The 19,248-nt window shown below is 48.8% G+C and overlaps 1 protein-coding gene across 5 annotated transcripts in view; it reads left to right on the top strand.

Annotated features, from left to right (window-relative positions):
• The window catches only part of ABCC10 (ATP binding cassette subfamily C member 10), a 22,551-nt gene extending 3,715 nt beyond the window's left edge, over positions 1 to 18,836 (top strand). For 3 of the 5 annotated variants that reach the window (XM_088052758.1, XM_088052757.1, XM_088052759.1), the window contains 21 exons: positions 2,854 to 3,050; positions 3,979 to 5,347; positions 6,549 to 6,776; positions 6,980 to 7,136; positions 7,838 to 7,977; positions 8,441 to 8,520; positions 8,669 to 8,840; positions 9,834 to 9,932; positions 10,153 to 10,342; positions 10,718 to 10,795; positions 11,177 to 11,368; positions 11,787 to 11,922; positions 12,317 to 12,512; positions 13,249 to 13,592; positions 13,754 to 13,923; positions 14,220 to 14,380; positions 14,800 to 15,053; positions 15,369 to 15,514; positions 15,972 to 16,069; positions 16,258 to 16,370; positions 18,340 to 18,836. In XM_088052758.1, the coding sequence (XP_087908884.1) occupies positions 2,857 to 3,050; positions 3,979 to 5,347; positions 6,549 to 6,776; positions 6,980 to 7,136; positions 7,838 to 7,977; positions 8,441 to 8,520; positions 8,669 to 8,840; positions 9,834 to 9,932; positions 10,153 to 10,342; positions 10,718 to 10,795; positions 11,177 to 11,368; positions 11,787 to 11,922; positions 12,317 to 12,512; positions 13,249 to 13,592; positions 13,754 to 13,923; positions 14,220 to 14,380; positions 14,800 to 15,053; positions 15,369 to 15,514; positions 15,972 to 16,069; positions 16,258 to 16,370; positions 18,340 to 18,475 (4,653 nt within the window). In that variant the 5' untranslated portion in view covers positions 2,854 to 2,856 and the 3' untranslated portion in view covers positions 18,476 to 18,836. Of the gene's footprint in view, positions 1 to 2,111; positions 2,298 to 2,853; positions 3,051 to 3,978; positions 5,348 to 6,548; positions 6,777 to 6,979; positions 7,137 to 7,837; positions 7,978 to 8,440; positions 8,521 to 8,668; positions 8,841 to 9,833; positions 9,933 to 10,152; positions 10,343 to 10,717; positions 10,796 to 11,176; positions 11,369 to 11,786; positions 11,923 to 12,316; positions 12,513 to 13,248; positions 13,593 to 13,753; positions 13,924 to 14,219; positions 14,381 to 14,799; positions 15,054 to 15,368; positions 15,515 to 15,971; positions 16,070 to 16,257; positions 16,371 to 18,339 lie in introns of those variants that run through there. The other 2 variants (XR_001331757.2, XM_005526911.3) reach the window with 2 other exon arrangements.
• Positions 18,837 to 19,248: the final 412 nt, after the last annotated feature.

Raw genomic sequence — 19,248 nt, forward strand, 5'->3', positions numbered from 1 at the left:
AGCAGGGAAAGGAGGAATGTCTACTTAAATTCTTGTTGTGATGCTATTTAAATGCACTTATGCAGAACAGGCAAAGTGATTTCAGATCAGTTAGGGTGCATTGTTATTTTCCTGGAGTTCCTTTTTTAATATCCTTTTTGTTTGTTTCCCCAGATGAGTGTAGGCAATGCTGTCTGGACCAAAAAGGAATCAGTGGCATCTGAAAGTTGTCCATCTTTCAGCTGAAGTGATAAAGTTCCTGGTTTTGAACCTGAAGAGATTAGGAGAGATGAGTAAGCAGGATCAGAATGTGAAAAAAAAAGAGAATGCTAAAATACAGTGTGGCTGAATGGAAAAGCTCTGAGAGTGATTAGCTCAACGGAGAAAGGCTATCCTTTGTTGACATCTGAGAACTTCTTTGATATCTTAGTAAGACAAGGAAATTACTTGTTTGGTTGGGGTTGTGGGTATTTTGGGGGTATTTGTTTGTTTGGTTTTGGACAGTTTTGTTTGTTTTCATTTGGGAATAAATAAGACATTACAACCATGAAATCTGAAATCAGCTTCACTTGTGTGCTGCTCAGTGCTTCAACCTCACACAACCCCTACTTACTGTTTTGAGAGTTTGCTGCTTTCACAGAATTTTCTTTGAAGGGAAGCTTTCCTGAGCAGAGAGGGCATAAAACTTACTCTCAGTGCCTCTTCAGGAAGGTGTAGTCTAGAAACCTGTGGATGACCTGTGGGGGAAAAGAGCAGGCAATACAGTGTACAGTACGATTAGCTTGGCGCTGTAAAGGCAACCTTGCAACTCTGACACACAAAGATTGCTTTCAGGCATGTGAGAAAAGATTATTAAACAAGGACGGAGAGAGAGAGGGACTTGCAAAAAATGCACTCTCCTGCTTCTTTCAAGAAAACTATGATTAGAGAGCAGTGTGGCCACTGAGCTCTTGCTCTTATCTCTGCTGTTCCACAATCCCTTAGCCAGATTGCTCTGTTTTCTCAGGAATGTCACAGATATTTTCCTTCCTCAGCACCCCACTGATAACACCACTAAGCTCAGAGAATGCTTTCTGTATCTCTGGTGAGCTGCATGTTGAAAGTAAAGTTTTCTACCTGTGATGTGTTATTTACAGGGATATGCTTATTTTCCCTGGCAAGAGAGTACTGAGGGAGGGTTTGGGACAGCTGAAGCATTCAGATCATCTGCTATAAAAATCACCAGTAGCTGCTAAAATTGCCAGGTAGTGTGGTGACATTTACTGCACTCTCCTGTTACTGTATAGTAGTCCAGAGCAGATGGAGCTGACAGCCTCTCTGATTTTTCTCTCATCTGGAGAGCTGTGCATTTACTCCCCCCACCTCAATGCAACATACTCTTATAGTAAAGAATGAGTGTCACATTTAGGGATGCTGCTTGCATGTGTTAATGCTCCAGTCAGTCACTGAATACAATACAGGTGAAACAGAGAGGACTCATTTACCCTGTGTTATTCAGATGCTTGTGTTAGGTTAACATCATGACCTCTTACTGTGCCAGGAGATCTCTGCTGCTGTGAGTAGACTGATGTGTTATTGGCAAGGTGCTCTTATATTAATGTCATTTTCATCTTGTAGTGCTGTCTACAAGCGAAGAATGCTATACCTGTACATATATGTATACACTTGTAAAAGCACCGCCTGGGCTATACCTGCTGATGTTTGGATAAGACAGTGGTTCACAAACCTGTGCTGGTTGACACGGCAAGTCTGTAATGTGCATCTGGTGTCTGTCAGTGTACAAACAGTTCAGATGCTGTGAGCCAAAAATCATAGGAGTAGGAGGGGAGGGATAAGATCACCGGGACGGAACTAGAATAATTTTGGGGGAAATCACCCTCGTTCATGGCTGGAGCCTGGTATTTAGTTTGGGTGACTTATTTTTTTTTAACCGGGAGGTAGAAGTGCGAGCGCGCTGTGCGTGCTGCATGAGCTCGCCCTTGCCCCTCAGCTCGGCCTGTAGCTCCGGCCCGGCTCCCGCTCGGGCCTCTCCCGGCCGCTGCCGGGGCTGCAGCGCGTCCTCCGGGCCGCCAGGGGCGGCGGCGGCGGGGCCGCGGCCCCAGGCCCGTGGCTCCAGGCCCGCAGCAGCGACAGCGGCCGCCCCCGGCGCGGCTGGGAGCTCCCCGGGCTGGGCCAGGGCTGTGCCGGAGGTCGCTGTGCCGGCTCGCAGCCGCGGCGCTGCAGTGCCCCCGCCTGCGTGCCGAGCTCAGCCGGCTCCAGGCTGGAGATGGGACGGGCTGGAGCGAGCAGAAATCGCTGCAAAGCCGAGGCCTTCCCAGGTGTGCCGCTGTCCGCGGGGCCGCTCACAGAGGGGGCTGGTTCGCCAGTGGTCTGTAGCTTAGAGGTAGCGCCTGCTTCTCAGGATGGGCAGCAGCATCCTCCCCTGCCGTCTAGGGGGTGTTTCATGTGACACGCTGCCTTAAGGACTACCGCGGTGGGAAGTGTCGCGAACATGGCAATGAATAGGTTATCGTTTAAGCAGCTCAAAATATTTTTCATACCGATCCATAGAAAGGAAAATACTTCCTTATACTACTTAGAGAGGATAAACTTGTCATGGGGAAAAAAAAAATCAACCTGGAAATAAGAAAGCTGCAAATTCACAGGGCATAGCAGTCCTGGGGTGATTTAAGGGAATAAACAACATAATTTATTTTAAGCTGGAGCTTGATCATTTTATGAAGTACATTATATGCTAGTGAGTGAACAATAGTTGGGCTTGGACTATGACCCAGGAAGTTACTTGTAGCTTTGTTAATTACTCATCACTCCATCTTGGACTGCGGCTGTAGTTCTTAACGTTTTTTACCTCATGCTGCTTTTTCTTTATGCTAGAACATGCTGTCTCTCACACTGAATTACCAGCAAAGGATGGAGAACATCCTGGCTGGTTTGTGCGGGACCAGCCCAGAAGATCCATTCCCTGTGTGGGTTCGTGGCAGCGTTGGCCATTGCTTCAACCAGCTGACATTAAATGTGATTCCTCATGTGATCTTCGCAGTGGTCAGTGCCTGCTTCCTTGGCACTCCGAGGTATGACAACTGACTTGTCTGGCTCTTGATTGTTATGCATGACTGGAGGTGGGGTGGAAAGGCTAGAAATTATATCTCCCCATCATGTGCTGAATATGTAATTAAGGAAAGACACAATACTATAATCCTATGATATTTGTCAGCATCTGTCTTAATTCAGTGTACAGAAAGGAATCCAGAAAAAATAGAGGGGATTGTGGGCATAACATCACAGAAAGTAATTAAAAGCTTTTTCAGTGAATGAGGACTGGGGAAACTGGGAGTATTCTGGGAGAGGATATAAATCAAAGGTGGCATAGAAGATGTATATAAGGCAATAAGGAGTTCAGAGAATGCAAAATTGTTTTTCTGTTTACCCTCTTCTGAAATTCATAAACATGACAACATTGACTGATACTGAAAGGCCGCAAAGAATCCAGTGATAATGAAATATTTTGATGGGCAATAGATGATAGACTTTACAAGCACAGCATCACTGAAACTAACAGTGATAAAAATGTTTCTAGAAAAAAATATCTGACAGACAAAGAAATCAAGGATCAGTGATTTGACACAGAGAATTTCATCATCCAAAATTTCTGTTAAAAAGGTTAAAGAAACTTTTTTTTTTTTTGCTGTTAATCCTCAAGGATTGGAGTCTAATTTGACCACAAAATAGCATCGTTTGCAAACAAATTTCTATGAAGAAATGCTTTTCTTAGGTAGCATTTAATTTCTGGTATTGACCAAAGAGTGGGCTGTATTGACCTGATGTAGTTTAGCAATGCCTACAGTCAGAAAAAGTTACAGATCTAGGGAGGTGTATCCTGAAGGTTAAGTAGGAGTAGATGTATAAATATGGGGAAGAGGAGAGGAAGAAAGGACACTACGGACTGAGAGCTAGTGGAATTTCAATTGTAATTTATTTCACTGCTCTTTCCTCCTCAAGGTCTGGCTCCGGTGTGCCTTGCAGGCCAAGCTGGGGATGGAGAATAACTGCTTCCTTCGTACTTGCTGGCCTGTTCTTTGCTGATACCATCCCAGCCACTGTTTCCCAGCAGGAGCTGGGCCCTGTGTACCTGGAGGTGCTGGCCAATGGCACTGCTGCCCTGACATGGCTGGTGCATGGCTTCGCTCTTCTCATGCTCTGCAGGTCCATTCACGGCTTTTCCAGGGGCCCTGCAGCCCTGGCTCTCCTCACTCTCTTACCCCTACCTTCCTTCATCATCACACTGGTGTGGTACTGCCAGAGTGGCACAGCTTGGTCCCCTGCCCACCCCGGTGCCTCTTCCAGGTTTGCCATCCTCTGTCTGCAGCTGGCCTCTCTGCTTGCCTATGTGGCCAGTTACCTCTTCCCCACTGCTGGCAGGCAAGACTTCCTCTCCATCAATCACTCCTGGCAACAAGACCAGCCCATCTCAGGGCCAGGGGTCCTAGTGCCTGACCAGCAGAGAGTGGCAGAAGATGGTGAGAGCTGGCTCTCACGCTTCTTTTACACCTGGATGAACCCCCTTATGAAGCATGGCTACCAGCAGAAGCTGAACCAGCCGCAGGATGTCTATGTGCTTCCTCACCAGCTCCAGGCTGCCAGGGTCTGTGACCGGTTCTACTCTTGCTGGCAGAAGAAGGCAGCTCTTCACCAAGCAGAGGAGGAGACAGTGTCTCTTACCAGCCCAATCATTGCTGGAGATGATGGGAGTAGTGATGCTCCAGACAGCCCACACCATGCTCAGGAAGCTGTGTGCCTCTTGTCAGTCCTTCATGCAGCCTTTGGGCTTCGTTTCTACACCCTTGGAGTTCTCAAGCTGGCTGCCAGTCTGCTGGATTTTTCAGGCCCTCTGCTTCTGAACTTGCTGGTGAACTTCATGGAGTCACGGCAGGAGCCCCTGAGCCATGGGGTTCTCTATGCCCTTGGGCTCTTTGCTGGCTCCTTCCTGGGCGCTCTATTGCGGAATCAGTTCAGCTATGAGACGAAGAAGATGATGCTGATGGTGCGGGCCGCAGTCATCTCCGCCATCTACCGCAAGGCTCTGCGTGTCAGCAGCACCAGCCTTGCCCACTTCACTGTGGGGGAAATTGTCAACTTCATGAGCACGGACACCAATAGGTTGGTCAACTTCTGCCTCAGCTTCCATGAGTTGTGGAGCCTGCCTGTCCAGCTTGCCATTACCCTCTACCTCCTCTACCAGCAAGTGGGGGTAGCCTTTCTGGCAGGCGTGGCCCTGGCACTGCTGCTTGTGCCCATCAACAAGATGATAGCTAACCGCATCATGCTGAACAACAAGAGGATGCTGAAACACAAGGACACACGAGTCAAGGTGAGGGGCAGAGGCATCTCTCTGAAATTGTATTTTTCCCCTGTTTGTCCCAGAATGTTAGCTTCTTGGTCACTAGTCATGATCCAAGGCAGATGAATTGAATCACAGCAGCTGTTGAGAAAAATGCCAGAAGGGGCACACACACACACACACACACTTTGGTCAAAAGTGTTTCAGGCTGATGTAGTTTCACCCATAAGATCATGAACCTTTAATGCTTGTCTTGTCCCCTGGGCTAATTTAGGTTCCCTTGCAAGTTTATTTTCTGTGTGTAGTAGTTAAGCTAAGAGTCCTGATGGCTTCCTCTAGATATGCATCCATCCTATTGCTCCAGTGATGCCATCAGTGTTAAAGTGGCTTGCAGTCTGGACAAAGCAATGATCATGGATGTAATTTTATATGGCTCCAGGCTTGGCACTCTCAGTCATCTTTCCCTCTGCTTTTCCCATATTTGCAGTGCCATCTCTCCTCACCACATGTCAGACATTTGATTCGCACCTTTTAGCATTGTTTCTCTAATTTGAGGGGACAGCATGAAACATAAGTCAACTCCCTGTCAGAACTGTTGGCAGCTCTAAATATATTTCTTTTCCCAACAGAAGGTGCATCTACCAGAGTCATATCTGATCATGCCATTTCTCCAACTGTTGTAAGACTGGATTGCTGAATAAAATATCTTTTTTTAGTTTTCTTTAATATTGGGCAGGGATACAGTCAGCTTGCTCTACATATGCTGACATGAAAGCAGAAATTAGGGGACTGCATCCTGCAGGGACACCAGAGTTCTGGAAACAAACCAACCAGGCTCTGGATACAGACTAACTGTGTCAGGGCAGCACCAGGCCTGGGAGTCAGGTATTATCTCAAGGCACTGTCAGGTCAACACAAATAAATAGTATCCAGGCTGGAGCTAGCCATTCCTCACATCCATTCACCTGTGTTGTTCATCTTTCACTTAGAAAGTAGTGTAATATTTTGCCTTTTCCTTAGTTATACACAGCATGGGTTGCTGAAGAAGCTGGTGTGATGGATGAGTACAATAGTGCTCCATTAGTTGCTACTTAAGTTTATGTCTTTGTTAGCAATAAATGGTTCCTGATATCTCTAGCCTGACCCTTAGCAGGAGACAGCTGCACACACAGGCACAGCCCACTCTGCCTGGTCACCGTTTGCTTGATGTTCTTTTCCTTGTTGCCTGCAGCTAATGACAGAGTTCCTGTGTGGCATTCGTGTGATCAAGTTTTACGCCTGGGAGAAGCACTTCAGCAGCAGGATAAATGCCTGCCGGGCTAAAGAGCTGCAGAAGTTACGGGCCGTCAGTTACCTGGATGCTTTGTGCGTGTACATGTGGGCAGCACTGCCTGTTGTTGTCTCCATTGCCATCTTCGTCACCTATGTCCTGTTGGGTCACCAGCTCACTGCCACAAAGGTGAGTAGGTAGTAGGGAGAGCTCCAAACTTGTCTTGTGCAGAGCACAGTCTACAGTGGAACTGCAGTCCTGAGGAGTCTTCTCTGGGAAATAAATCCAACCCATGTCTCTCCACAGCTCTTCAGGCTCTCACTGGTGAAGCTGTTTGGAGGATACAAGGGAGGTACTGGCTCCAGCTTATGGCTATTTGCTTACCCATACAGGTGTTCACAGCACTGGCCCTTGTTGGGATGCTTATTCTACCCCTCAACAGCTTCCCATGGGTGTTGAATGCAATCTTGGAGGCCAAGGTTTCCCTGGATCGAATCCAGCAATTCTTTGAACTCATGGACCAGGACCTGGAAGCTTATTATGCCCCAGGTAATGGTTAAAAAATGTGCCAGGCCTGAGACTCAGGCCAGCAGACATTCAGAGCAGAGAGCTGAGGTGCGAGGCCCAGGGGCAGTACTGGAGGGAAGCTGGCTGTCACCCTGTGATTCAAGGTGTTCAGTTGGGTAGAGGCAGAGTGGATACATTAACTTCTCTTAATTTCTGTGGAAAGCAGGAGACAAGGCTGTAGCATTCCACTTTACCAGCCATAAGCCATGGCTTGTCATTAGTCTCCCAGTAGAACAAGTAGCTCTGTCCTCTGACCAGATCTCTTCTGACACTGAAGCTATCAACAAACTTGGCTTCACCTAGCAGGAAGGCTTGAGTGGTAGCCCCTTTCCTGAGCCATATTAGCTCCCTTGCCTTCTTTCATTGCCTTTGGCCAGCTCCCTGGTCATTCCTTTACCTTCAGCAATAATAATACCAGGTTATTAAGGTTTTATCCTTACAGTGTCTCCTGGACAGCCGTGTGTGTCTGGTGTGGGCTGGAGATAGGAGAGTTGGAAGAAGGGGTGTATAAGTTTAAGGGCAAGTCAGTAGACTAGAGTCTCATTCTGTGGTTGAGTAGGGGGCCTCATGCAGTGCCTCATCCGTGGTTTCTGCATTTGAGAACAACAAAGCTGGTGGTATTTGTGACGCTTTAATTTTCTGGTCTTACAGCAGTGCTTTGCTGTGCTGCTTTTCACTTGTAGATAGCCCTTCAGATACTGCTACTGCCATGGAGATACGATGTGCAGCCTTCTCGTGGGTGCCAGCTGAGGAGGAAAGCACCAGGCAGCCCTCATCCACAGGCACTCTGCAACTGCACATTGAGAACCTATCATTGAGGAAGGTGAGCAAGGACATGGGAGGTAATACAGAAAAGTGGCACTAGAGAAAAAATGCTGGAAACTAGAAATAATGGAGCAGAGGTGGCATGTTTTCCTCAGTTTACAAGCTGTGCATCAAAATCTTCTCTTGGTCAGGAGGCAGGGGACACATATTACATCTCAAAGCTGAAAGGTGCTAGAGAACATCCATGGCTTATAGACAGAAGATAGGTCTCTCTGCTTTCTACTGCTGCTGCAGGAGACAACAGGACAGGGAACAGAGCAGGGCTCTAGAATTAACACTCCTTGCAAATCTGTGTCCTGTCCTATCAGGAGTCTGGTTTACCTGACAGCTATACCCAGCTGTGCTGTTGAATGTGTGAGATGGTCCTAGCAGCCAGCTTCCTTACAGGCTATATGTGGCTCAAGAAATCTGGACAAACTACCATGTATTAGCATGTCAGGTTGCATCTTTTTCTTTTGCAGGGAATGCTCCTGGGGGTTGTTGGGAAGGTTGGCTCTGGCAAAAGCTCTCTTCTTGCAGCCATTACTGGAGAGCTCATTAAGTAAGTAGCCTAAAGACTTTTCCCTGCTTGATCCCTCCATGCCACGGCAGGTGGGGACTGTCCAGTGCTATGCCAGCCCATAGGTAATTTTGATCTGCCAGCAATTTTCCTTTGCTGCCCTTTATAACCACTTCTGTTGTGCTTGCAGACAAGGTGGACGAATGTATGTTTGTGACCTGGAGCAAGGATTTGGTCTGGCCACACAGGAGCCTTGGATACAGTTTACCACTGTCCGCAAAAACATCCTTTTCGGGCGGGAATATAATGCCAGGCTGTACGAGGAGGTGCTGGAGGCCTGTGCCCTCTCTGAGGACCTAAATGTGAGTGTCTAGACTGTAGACCCGCCTGGGCTTTCTTGGCGGGCTTTTGCATCCATCCTGAGCTTCACTGGGATCAGTCTTTATTTCTTCAGGGTGTAGACTGCTTTTCCAATGTCCCATCCCACAGTGCTGCTTTGATTACCAAGCCCACACCATTCCTGGTGTGCCCATACTTCTTTAAGGTGTGGGGTCACTCTTGTAGCACTTTGGGTAGTTTCTTCTGCTGCTGAGCCAAAAGCTTTTCATCCTGGAGAAGGGAGTTGTTCTTGCAGAACTGATGACTGTTGGGTTTTTCAGGCAGAACCTATCAGCAGCTGATGGGTTTTTTGGGGGTTGGGGGGGATCAGAAGTAACTTCTTTGGGATTTGGAAGGGCTAAGTTAGTGCTCCTGACATATATTCTAAATTTGAATTACTGGCTGTATTAGCCAGTAAACCTGGCTGTATATATGGTAGGAAGCTAGCCTTCTTCCAGTTTACAAGTTGATACCTGATTTTCTGAAGTGCCAAGCTTTAGCAGCTCCTGTTTGTTTTGGCCAGAGCTATGAATACTCTGAAAAGGCAAGATTTTTATTTGAGACTTAGTAGAATACAGCTATGCTACCAAACCAAAAGGAGACTTATTTTCAGGTACTGAAATTTGGTAGTTTTTACTGCTACACTGTTTGGAAGGACCCTGACATAATTTTGATGTAGGCACAGCTCTTGTTCTCACCGAAAATTACTGTGTGCAATTACCTTAGGCCAGAAGTTGCTCTCAATGGGTAGTTCAGATGTGACCACCCTATTCTGGAGTGTAAGAGATTTTCATTGCCTAAATCAAGCTTGCCAGTTGTCTGTAGAACTGGTGTATAGACCGTTGCATTGTTTAATTTTTGGTAAGGTGTCAGCCTTAGAAATTACTGCCAGAGAGTGGAGAGGGGCCCCTGTGTCCTGGTTTTGTGTCTGCAGCAGTTTCCTGTCCCTTTCTAAATTACTTTCTTGAATATTTCAGATTTTACCAGCAGGTGACCGGACAGAGGTGGGTGAAAATGGTGTGACACTCAGTGGCGGACAGAAGGCTCGAATAGCCCTTGCCAGAGCCATTTACCAGGTAAATAACAAAGGAGTAACTGTGTGGCAGATCATGCCAAGTCAAATACAAAGAGGCTGGAAGTACTCAGCTGTACAGTGAGCTGTGGCAGCATGTCTTTAAAGCACATTGTGCTAGCCTAAAGGTGCTTCCACATGGAGACACTTGGACTTTTCTCTACAGCACTGCCTGCTCCAGAGGGCCAGCAGATGTATCCTTTTTTCTTTTGTTCCCCTCCCAGGAGAAGGACCTTTACCTCCTTGATGATCCCCTGGCTGCTGTTGATGCAGATGTAGCCAACCATATTATGCAGAAATGCATTTTCGGAGTTCTCAAACATAAGACCAGGGTCCTTTGCACTCACAGGACAGAGTTTTTGGAGAAGGCCGATGTCTTGTTGCTGATGGACAATGGCAGGATAGTTAAGACAGGTACACTGTCTGTCTTCTTAGGCATTCACTTGTGCCTGTGTCTTGGAATGGCTTGAAAATGTTAGGATTTACTAGTGAGGAACCCAGCAAAAAAAGAGGACGCTGAGAGCACTGCGTGTTGGCAGAGATGGGGTGGAAGAGAATGTGCAGATGTACAGATAAAGCAGGACAGCCTTAGATGTGGGGAGCTGATGAGGCAGAAGGATGTAACAGGTTGAACGGAGCGGAGCCTTCAAGGGTACAGTTGCTGTGTAACGTAGGGAATGTTATGAGAGAACAAAACTGGGTCATTTCAGGATAAGAGACCATGGGAAGGTGGAGGGTTGTCACCTGTTCCTCACAGATGCTGAAGAATTTGCATGTCTCTCTTTGCAGGAACACCAGCTGATATTCTGCCACTTGTTGAAGCCTTCCCCAGGTTCAAGGATACAGACAAGGGGCATAAGGATAAAGGTCTGTTCCTGATGAGCTTAAGGGTAGCTGGGGCAGCACAGCTGACCTTCCAGACAGAACATGTACCTGATGACTGCTGGTCTTAGAGCAGAACTCCCACCATCTTGCTCTGCTGAGGCAGATATATGGGTGGTGTATGCACAGAAGGACAGGAGGCCCACATATCATTGGGTATTGGTCTGGAGCAGTATTTGAGCCTGTTCCACTTGTAGTCCAGTTTTGGATGAAGAACTGCCAGAGTTGGTGCACCTGTCTTGAAAGAGGAGAGAGGAGGGAAAAAAGTGTCCTTCATAGATTAGACTTGCACTGTTCACAGTTAAGAACAGCTGCAAGAAGAATTAAACACGGCACTGACCTTTGCTTTTGCATCCATTCCCACAGCCCCTAATGAACAGGGACAGGAGGAGGCCATAACAACAGAGGCAGAAGAACCAACCCAAAACTATAATCTCATTCACAAGGAGGAAGAGAAGAAAGAAGGGGCAGTAGCTTTTCAGGTGTACAAGGCCTATTGGATGGCAATGGGCAGCTGCTTGGCAATATCAATCCTCTTCTCACTGTTTCTGATGCAAGGTGAGGCAGTTACCCACCCAGCAGCACATCTCTCTTTAGTCACTCCTCTTGTCTCATTCCCTGGTTGCATGGAGTCCAGAAGGAGAGACACCTTTAAACACTCTCTACCTGTAGCAGGTAGACCACTTTTCTCTTCCCCAAATTAAAGTGGCTCAAAGAAGGAAGAGGCACATGTGGGAGCTGTACCTGGCATCTCGCTGCTGCATTTGCATTACTGTACCTCTGCAGCAGTGCTCTGTTGCTGATGCAGCTCAAAGCTGTTGCCTTGCTCCTGCTCTACTACTAACGGGAGAAGACTATACTGGGCAGCAAGACTATGGAAAAGTTGTTTCCAGCAGCTTCCCCTTCAGCTTGTCTGCTTCATATTTGCTGATTCAAATGCAGAATTTCTCTGTATGTAGTCTGTCTTTCTCTGTAGCATCCAGAAATATCTCGGACTGGTGGCTGTCATACTGGATCTCCAGCATATCCCAGATATCAAATACCTCTGTGATGGCCTGCTCAGCTTCCCTGCCTTCCCCAGAGCTGCTTCTCTTCTCCACTGCTGGGCTTGTGTAAGTGAATATGGTCCAGTGGTGCCAAAGGAAGCTGGAAATACCCTTAATTGCATTTCCTGTGAAGATACTGGAGAGTGGGGATGGATAAACTGACCACTTCACTTCAGAGGACGTGTGTGGCTGCTTTGACAAAGAGAATCAAAATCCCTGACCTGATGACATGCCCAAAAGACTTCTCTGTCTAGGGCTTATGGAAGACCCTTAGCTGCATAATAATCAGAGTATTGTCCCAAGATGCCAAAGGGGTGTAACAGGAGTATCAGGCTAAAATATCCTGATTTCCCCTGGAGTATGCTCTTGGGTTCTCATGAAAAACTCTTCTGTAAACTCTTCTGTGAGTTTACTGACAAGAGGATGTTGGCAGATTCATAATTTTCCTCCTTTTTTCCAGTTCCCCCATTCAAGATCTGGACAAGACCCCAGCCCCTCCCAATGGCTCTGTGGATGTGAATTTCTACCTGATAGTTTATGGGAGCATTGCAGGGGCCAACTCCCTCTTCACCATTATTCGGGCGTTCCTCTTTGCTTATGGCACTCTCCGTGCTGCTGCTGTCATTCACAACCGACTGCTCCAAAGGGTTCTAAAGGTATTGGGCACAAAGTCCAGAGCAGGCTGAGGCTCCTGCAAGCTGACATTCTTCTCATAGTTGGGAGTAAGGATGTAGGAGATAGACTGAGGTTTCTGTTGGTATTGGCTGGTAGGACTGCACTCAAAAAGGGCTGCACCACAGCCAGCACAAGGGGCCAATGAGCTGGGGTTCAAAATGTGTCCTGTTCGTTCCATAGAGGGATGATTTATGGCTCACACCTACATCTGTTCACTCATTAGGCTTAGATGTTACCATGTTAGCCAAGATGTGGGCCAGTCAAATCAAAGTATCTTTTGGTGAGTTCAGGTTTAGGTAAGATTGGAAGGAGTTATTAAGCAAGATCTAGGGCAATGCTGGCAGGTACCAGTTAACTAACTTTATGTTTTTGGATTCCTTGGGTCCTCAAGCTAGAGTTAGTATTAGGGGATTGGAAGTTTGGATTAGAGGCTGGATTTGCCTTGCTACTATTAGGCCATCATGGTGTCTGAGTACCTGCTTTCTCAGTAGCTGTCAGCCATTCGATACAGAGGGAGTGCTTCCTTTTACCATGCAAACAACATGAGTTGTTTGGCTGCTAGTGGATGCTGGCTTTGGAGGCTGAGGTAAGGAAGTTGTGGCGGCCACTGAGTTGTGGCCTTATCTGCTCCCCTTGGTGCTGCTCTCCTGCAGCTGTTTTGTGGTTGGATCTCACTGCAGCTGCCTGGCTCTCACTGTCTCGTTCCCTTATTGCCAGGCCACAGTCACCTTCTTTGACACCACACCAACAGGCCGGATCCTGAACCGCTTCTCCTCAGACTTGTACTGTGTGGATGACAGCCTGCCATTTATCCTCAACATCTTCCTAGCCAACATCTATGGGCTCTTGGGCGTGCTGGTGATAATGACCTATGGCCTCCCTTGGATTGGTCTGGTCTTGCTCCCCCTGGCTGTAGTCTACTTCTTCATTCAGCACTATTACCGATTCACATCCCGGGAGCTCAAGCGCCTCCACAGTGTCACCCTGTCTCCCATTTACACCCACTTCTCAGAGACCCTTTCGGGACTGAGCACTATCAGAGCCATGCGGGCAACAAAGAGGTGAGCAGAAAGCATGAGCACCCAGAAGGACAGAGCTTTGGCTTTATAGGCCCAAGGCCTTTCTCATGTGGGGCTGGTTATAGGGTGGCTGGAATGCCCTTGGTCTTGTGACAGAAGAAGGGGAACTTGAGTGGTGCAGACCTCTGTTGTGTGCCTGATAGGTTTGAGTTGGAGAATCAGCTGCGTCTGGAGCAGAACCAGCGCTGCCTCTTTGCCAGCAACACAGTGATGGATTGGCTGGACATCCGCTTGCAGATGATTGGGGTTGCTGTGGTTACTGCTACTGCAGGGATTGCCATTATCCAGCACCAGAAGCAGCTGGGAAATCCAGGTAGACTGCCAGGGATTGATCTATGTCCATTCCTAAGTTGGGCTCAAGAGGTTCCTCCTCTCCCAGCCCAGAGCTACACATTTTCCTACACCGGGATAAGATCCAGAGCTCCTGCTTCCTGTCCCTAGAAAGTCACCTATAGTGTGGTGCTTCAGCTCCTGTCTCTGCTCCTGTGTGTCCCCAACCTCAAGTGTGACCTCAGACTCCAGAATCCTTTTCCTTTTTTTTGTCTGCCCACAAAGATGCCAGCTCCTTCCCTCCCACTGACATTCTTGCTTATGCTTTTGTCCTCGCAGGACTTGTGGGCCTGGCACTCTCGTATGCCCTGTCTGTCACAAACCTGCTCTCAGGCCTCATTTCCAGTTTCACTCACACAGAGATCATGATGGTGAGTGTGGAGCGGACAGAGGAGTACACCACAGACATCCCAGTGGAGCCCCAGAAAAAACTGGTCCAGGTAAAAGCTCAAATGTGTTCTCAGGTACTGGCCAATCTTCTGGCTCTCTGCCCTCCATTTGCCCCCTGGGGAGGTCACAGGGTTCCAGTGGATGTGTGGAGGGCCCTCACCACAGAAACCACCTTGATCACTCATATTTTATCAGTATATCTCCTGGGGAGGATGAATCTCTGGCAAGAACTGGTGAAAGCTGAAGTGACAGGAAGGAGTAGGGAAGCAGAATGGATGCTAGATACAAGCTGTGATGGAAAAACAAGCCTAGGAGTGGGCTGGAGGTGGGACTGGGCTTGTGTGTTGGTTCTGCTCAGAAGCCAAGCAACCATCCAAAGTGGGGGATGGGGCATGGGCTGTGAGGAGGTGATGCTGAAGATGACAGTCAATCGTTATCATACCCTTTCTCACCTGTGTATCCTTCTTAGGTTTCTGCTGACTGGCCAAGCGAGGGGCTTGTGGAGTTCCAGCAAGTGGTCCTTGCTTACAGAGCAGGCTTGCCTAATGCACTTGATGGTGTGAGCTTCACTGTTTACCCTGGAGAGAAGCTGGGGATTGTGGGTCGCACAGGATCTGGGAAATCCACCCTTTTCTTGGCCCTTTTCCGTATGGTGGAGATGAAATCAGGCCGGATTCTCCTGGATGGTGTTGACAGCCAGCTGGTGGGCTTGGAGGAACTGAGGTACAGCTGAGCGGAGTGCAGGGTAGCTGACAATGGCTGAGAGCTGTCAATGGCTGGATGCTGACATAAAGAGTGAGGAGCAAAGGGCTCACTCTTGTCGTGGCATCCTCTTTTCTGATTGTGGCAGCTTTTTATGAGTCTCTCTGTTGTTTATTAACAGTTGTGCTAAGGAAACCAGGCTGAATATGTGACCCATGTCTCTGTGCCTCTAAGATTTGTAGCAAACTAAGACACCCCATGAAAAAAGAAATAGAGCAGATCTTTGTTTTCCTGCAGAACCCATCCCATGAGCCCTCAGCTTTCCTTTGCTTGCAGATCTAGGCTGGCCATCATCCCACAGGATCCATTTTTGTTCAGTGGCTCAATCAGAGAAAACCTGGACCCCCAGGGAAAACGGACAGATGCTGAGCTCCGTGAGGTGCTGGAGCAGTGCCACCTGTGGGATGCTGTTACTCAGATGGGTGAGTTGGAAACCAGTGAGAAGCAGCTGATGAGTGCAGGTTCTGCGAGAGGAGAGAAGGCCTTAGCTCAGGCAGGGAGCTGAGGTGGATGCAGTAGGGAATGGATCAGGCAAGGTCACACGAGAACCAGTGTGGAAACAGGTCAGTGGGACCCAGTGGCATTCCCTGACCTTTAGAGGAAAATGGACTGGCAGGTGATGGATTGGGTGGCAGAATTTTGCGGGTGAGACCCGGCCTCGGTGGGTGTTAGAGGAGTAGCTGAGAGATAAGCCAGGCCTTAGTTCTAAGGGAGCTGTGCCAGATGTTGCTTGTGTCTAAGTGTAAAGGCTACAGTTCCTAAGGCCTGGGCCTGAGCAGAATTGGGATTTTGTGTGCTACTGGGAAAACCTTGGACTGGTGGTGCTGTTTGGGGCCCTGTACAGATGATGCAGGTGACTGCTGATCTTGATCCCTGCAGGTGGGCTGGACAGCGAGCTGGGAGAGAGGGGAAAGAGTCTGTCTGTGGGACAGAGGCAGCTTGTGTGTCTGGCCAGAGCCCTCCTGACGCAGGCCAAGGTGAGTGCACTGCCTCCATTGGAGTAAGGGAAGGGTGACCTGCTGGTGACTGTCTGGAGACAGCAGAGGAGAGCACTGCAGAATTGGAGGTGTAATAGGAACAGATATCCTGTGCTAACTTCTCTAGGTGGGGAGTGGGGTCTCTGCTGTGGTGCTTGGGAGCTCCCTTCACTCTCTGTCCCCGGCAGGTGCTGTGCATCGATGAGGCCACAGCCAGTGTGGATCAGAAGACAGATCAGCTGCTGCAGCAGACCATCCGCCAGCGCTTCGCTGACAAAACTGTTTTGACAATTGCTCACAGGTATGGAAGAGTCTCTGTGCCTAAAATCATCCTGCCATTCACAGGGAGAGGTGGCTGCACGTGCCAGGCCTGGGCCTCAAGCTGAGCATGAAGGTCTCTGTGATAAGGTTTTTCAAGTGCCAAAGCTGGACCTTGCATTTTGCCTTTTCTGCTTTCTGGGAACAACTGGATGTGAAAAGGGGAAAATGTACCCAGAAGTTGGTGTCAGCAAAGGGCAAAATGCCATATCATATCACAGATTTCTCTTCCTGGGCAGTGCCTGCTGGGATCTGTAGGGCAGGTGAATCGTTCCTTGTGGTTCTGCCAAATTAGGGTGTGAGGAGTAATGGAGAACTAACCTATGGAAAGGGGCAATGTGGAGACCGTGGACGAGCAGGTGTCCCCGGCTCAGTAGAGGGCAGTGCAGGACAGCCAGCAGTGAAGGGCTGCAGCCAGCTCCTGGATAGTTCTGTTTTCCAAAATCCTGAGTTTTAGTCCCAGCCTGCACCTTATGCCAGCAAGACAGACACTGCCCAGTCAGGACAGGACAAGAGTGATTGCCCCACATCTGAGAGATTAGGAGTAGTGGATGGTTGCAGCCAGAGGGAAGAGGGCAAAACATGAATGCTGCAGAGAAAGGCTGGATCAGCATTAGGTGGTGTTCTCTGCTCTTACTCTTGCCAAGTAGCGGAGCATTTGGAGGAGGGTTATGCAATTCTGTGGAGGGTGTTTTCAAAGCACAGAGGTTACCACAAAAATAAAAATCAAATGAGCAGGTGGCAGGGGCTGGTGTCCTGCTGCACAGGAGTGGGAGTGATGGATGACAGGCAGGGTGGGCTGGGCCTGGCAAGTGAATCAAGTGGGTCTTGTTTAGTACATCAAGTAGGAGGGAGGCAGGAGGGGTGTGAAGGGAATACGGTTCCTACACTAGGGATGTTAGGCATAAATAGAGTAGAAGTGAAAGGGCACTGTGGGCTGAGGTGTGTGTTTGGGTTGGGTGGGGGAAGGCCAGCTTTGATAAGGGAGTAATTAAAGAGGAGAAACAGCAGAGGAAGGAGTGGCAGAAGGCAAAGCAGCAAGACTGAGTTGAAGATGGCCCCAGCCCCTTTTTCCACTGGGATGAAGAGCAAAGGAGGAGAGCAGTAATGAGAGAGAGGTGATGATAAGGTTGTCTTGTTTCCATGGTTTTTCCATGCCATTCAGCTTTGGGTGAAATCCAGGATGGGAAGTGACTCTGTACATGTCTCTTGCCCCTCCAAGTAATTTCCAGTGCCACAGCCTGCACTCTCTTGGAGATGAATGTGTAACCAGAGTCTTGAACTCCATAATGCCTTTTACCTAGTCAAATCCTGTGCAGTGTCTTCCTTGTGACCTGCAGCTTCGTAGGGCTGTAGTTTCACACTGAACAGTGCATGACTGTGCAAAAACATTCCTGCTGTTCTGTCTTCCCTATCCAGAGCCAGAGGTTGCTGCTTTGCTGGCAGTCTGGGCAGACCTGGGCTGCACAGATGTGTGCAGTAGGTCCTGTGGTTGGCTGTCTGACAAGTACAAATCCAGTGGTGATGGTAGCATAAGCGAAGATGCCAGACCGCAGGGGAATAACGACTGAGGCACAATTTCTGCTGCCCTTGGGAGGCGGCAGATGAGGAAATATTGGGGCAAATAAAGCAACTCACTAACCCCTGCAGGGACAGAGACATTTTGTGCAACCCCAGGATCAGGCATGCCCTGAGCTTCCCCCCACCACAGAACTTCCCTCTGTGCTCCTGGTGCCCTGCCATGCCCAGCAACTGGAAAGCATCATGATGCTCTCCTAAGAGGTGCTGCATTTCAGCAGCGAGCAGAGACTCTCTGGGGAGCTGCACTGCAGAGATCCTCCACAGCTCCTAATGCTGGGCATGTCTTGGGCCACCCTTAACAGCAGGGGAAGCAGTATCCAGAGCTTCACCTCAGATCCACCAATGTGTGTCCTGGCATTTGTTGTCCACAGGCTGAACACCATCCTGGACTCGGACCGAGTGCTGGTGATGCAAGCTGGGAGAGTGGCAGAGCTGGATTCACCTGCCCGTCTAAGCCAGAAGGATGGCTCCTTGTTCCAGCGCCTCCTGCACAGCAGGCAGCAATGATCTCCCTCCTGGACTTAGCCCAGGCAGCCCTTCCAGCTGGCTTTCCTCTTACCTCAGACACCAGCCCTGTCCCTGCAGGTCCAGGAGCTGCTCAGGTGAGGGAGGGGCTTATTCCTGCCTGCAGGCAGCAGTTGTGTGTCCTCAGGGATGGGAGCATGGCACTGTGGCCTTTCCTTTAATAGGGAAGATGTGACCTGCTGTTTAGAGTTGTGCAAGCCTGGTTGGTGGGATCCTGCTTCCCTCTAAGGCTTCCCTTTGAGATTACAGAGGGATTTTCTACTCACTGAAGAATCAGTAACTCCTAGTTTGAGACTTAGTCTCACATATGCAATGTAAAATAAAGTGGAAATATCCTTGTGAAGCTGTTAATTCAGGTCTTTGGCCTTTTTCCTCACCAGATGCCTATTTCCTTATGAGACAAAAGAGTGGTGCCCTCTCTGCACAAAGACAACCCTACCCTCTACTATTCCCAGAAGGCTTTTCCAAGCCCAGAAGGTTGCACTCAGGGATCTTACTACCTTTCCTCTGGTTTTCAGTGGAGAAGGCCTTGCCTTGAAGGGGCTGGAATGCAATTGCATTAAAGGCCTCCAAGGCCTCTAGTTTATTTCAAGACCGCTCCTTCAAGGGAAATTCTCTATCCCTCCTGCCCTGCTCCCAGCTGCACAGAGCCCCAAACCCACAGCTGCTTGCAGTTTTAGGATCTTGCTCTTGCCATAGTCCCATACCTGCACTCCTCCTTCCCAACGCTCTTGTCCAGGGGTAGGAGCCGTCCC

This window comes from Pseudopodoces humilis, chromosome 3 (genome assembly GCF_049639895.1).
Source record: "Pseudopodoces humilis isolate 2021_Gansu_Grassland_sample_001 chromosome 3, ASM4963989v1, whole genome shotgun sequence".
Classification (NCBI taxonomy): Eukaryota; Metazoa; Chordata; class Aves; order Passeriformes; family Paridae; genus Pseudopodoces; species Pseudopodoces humilis.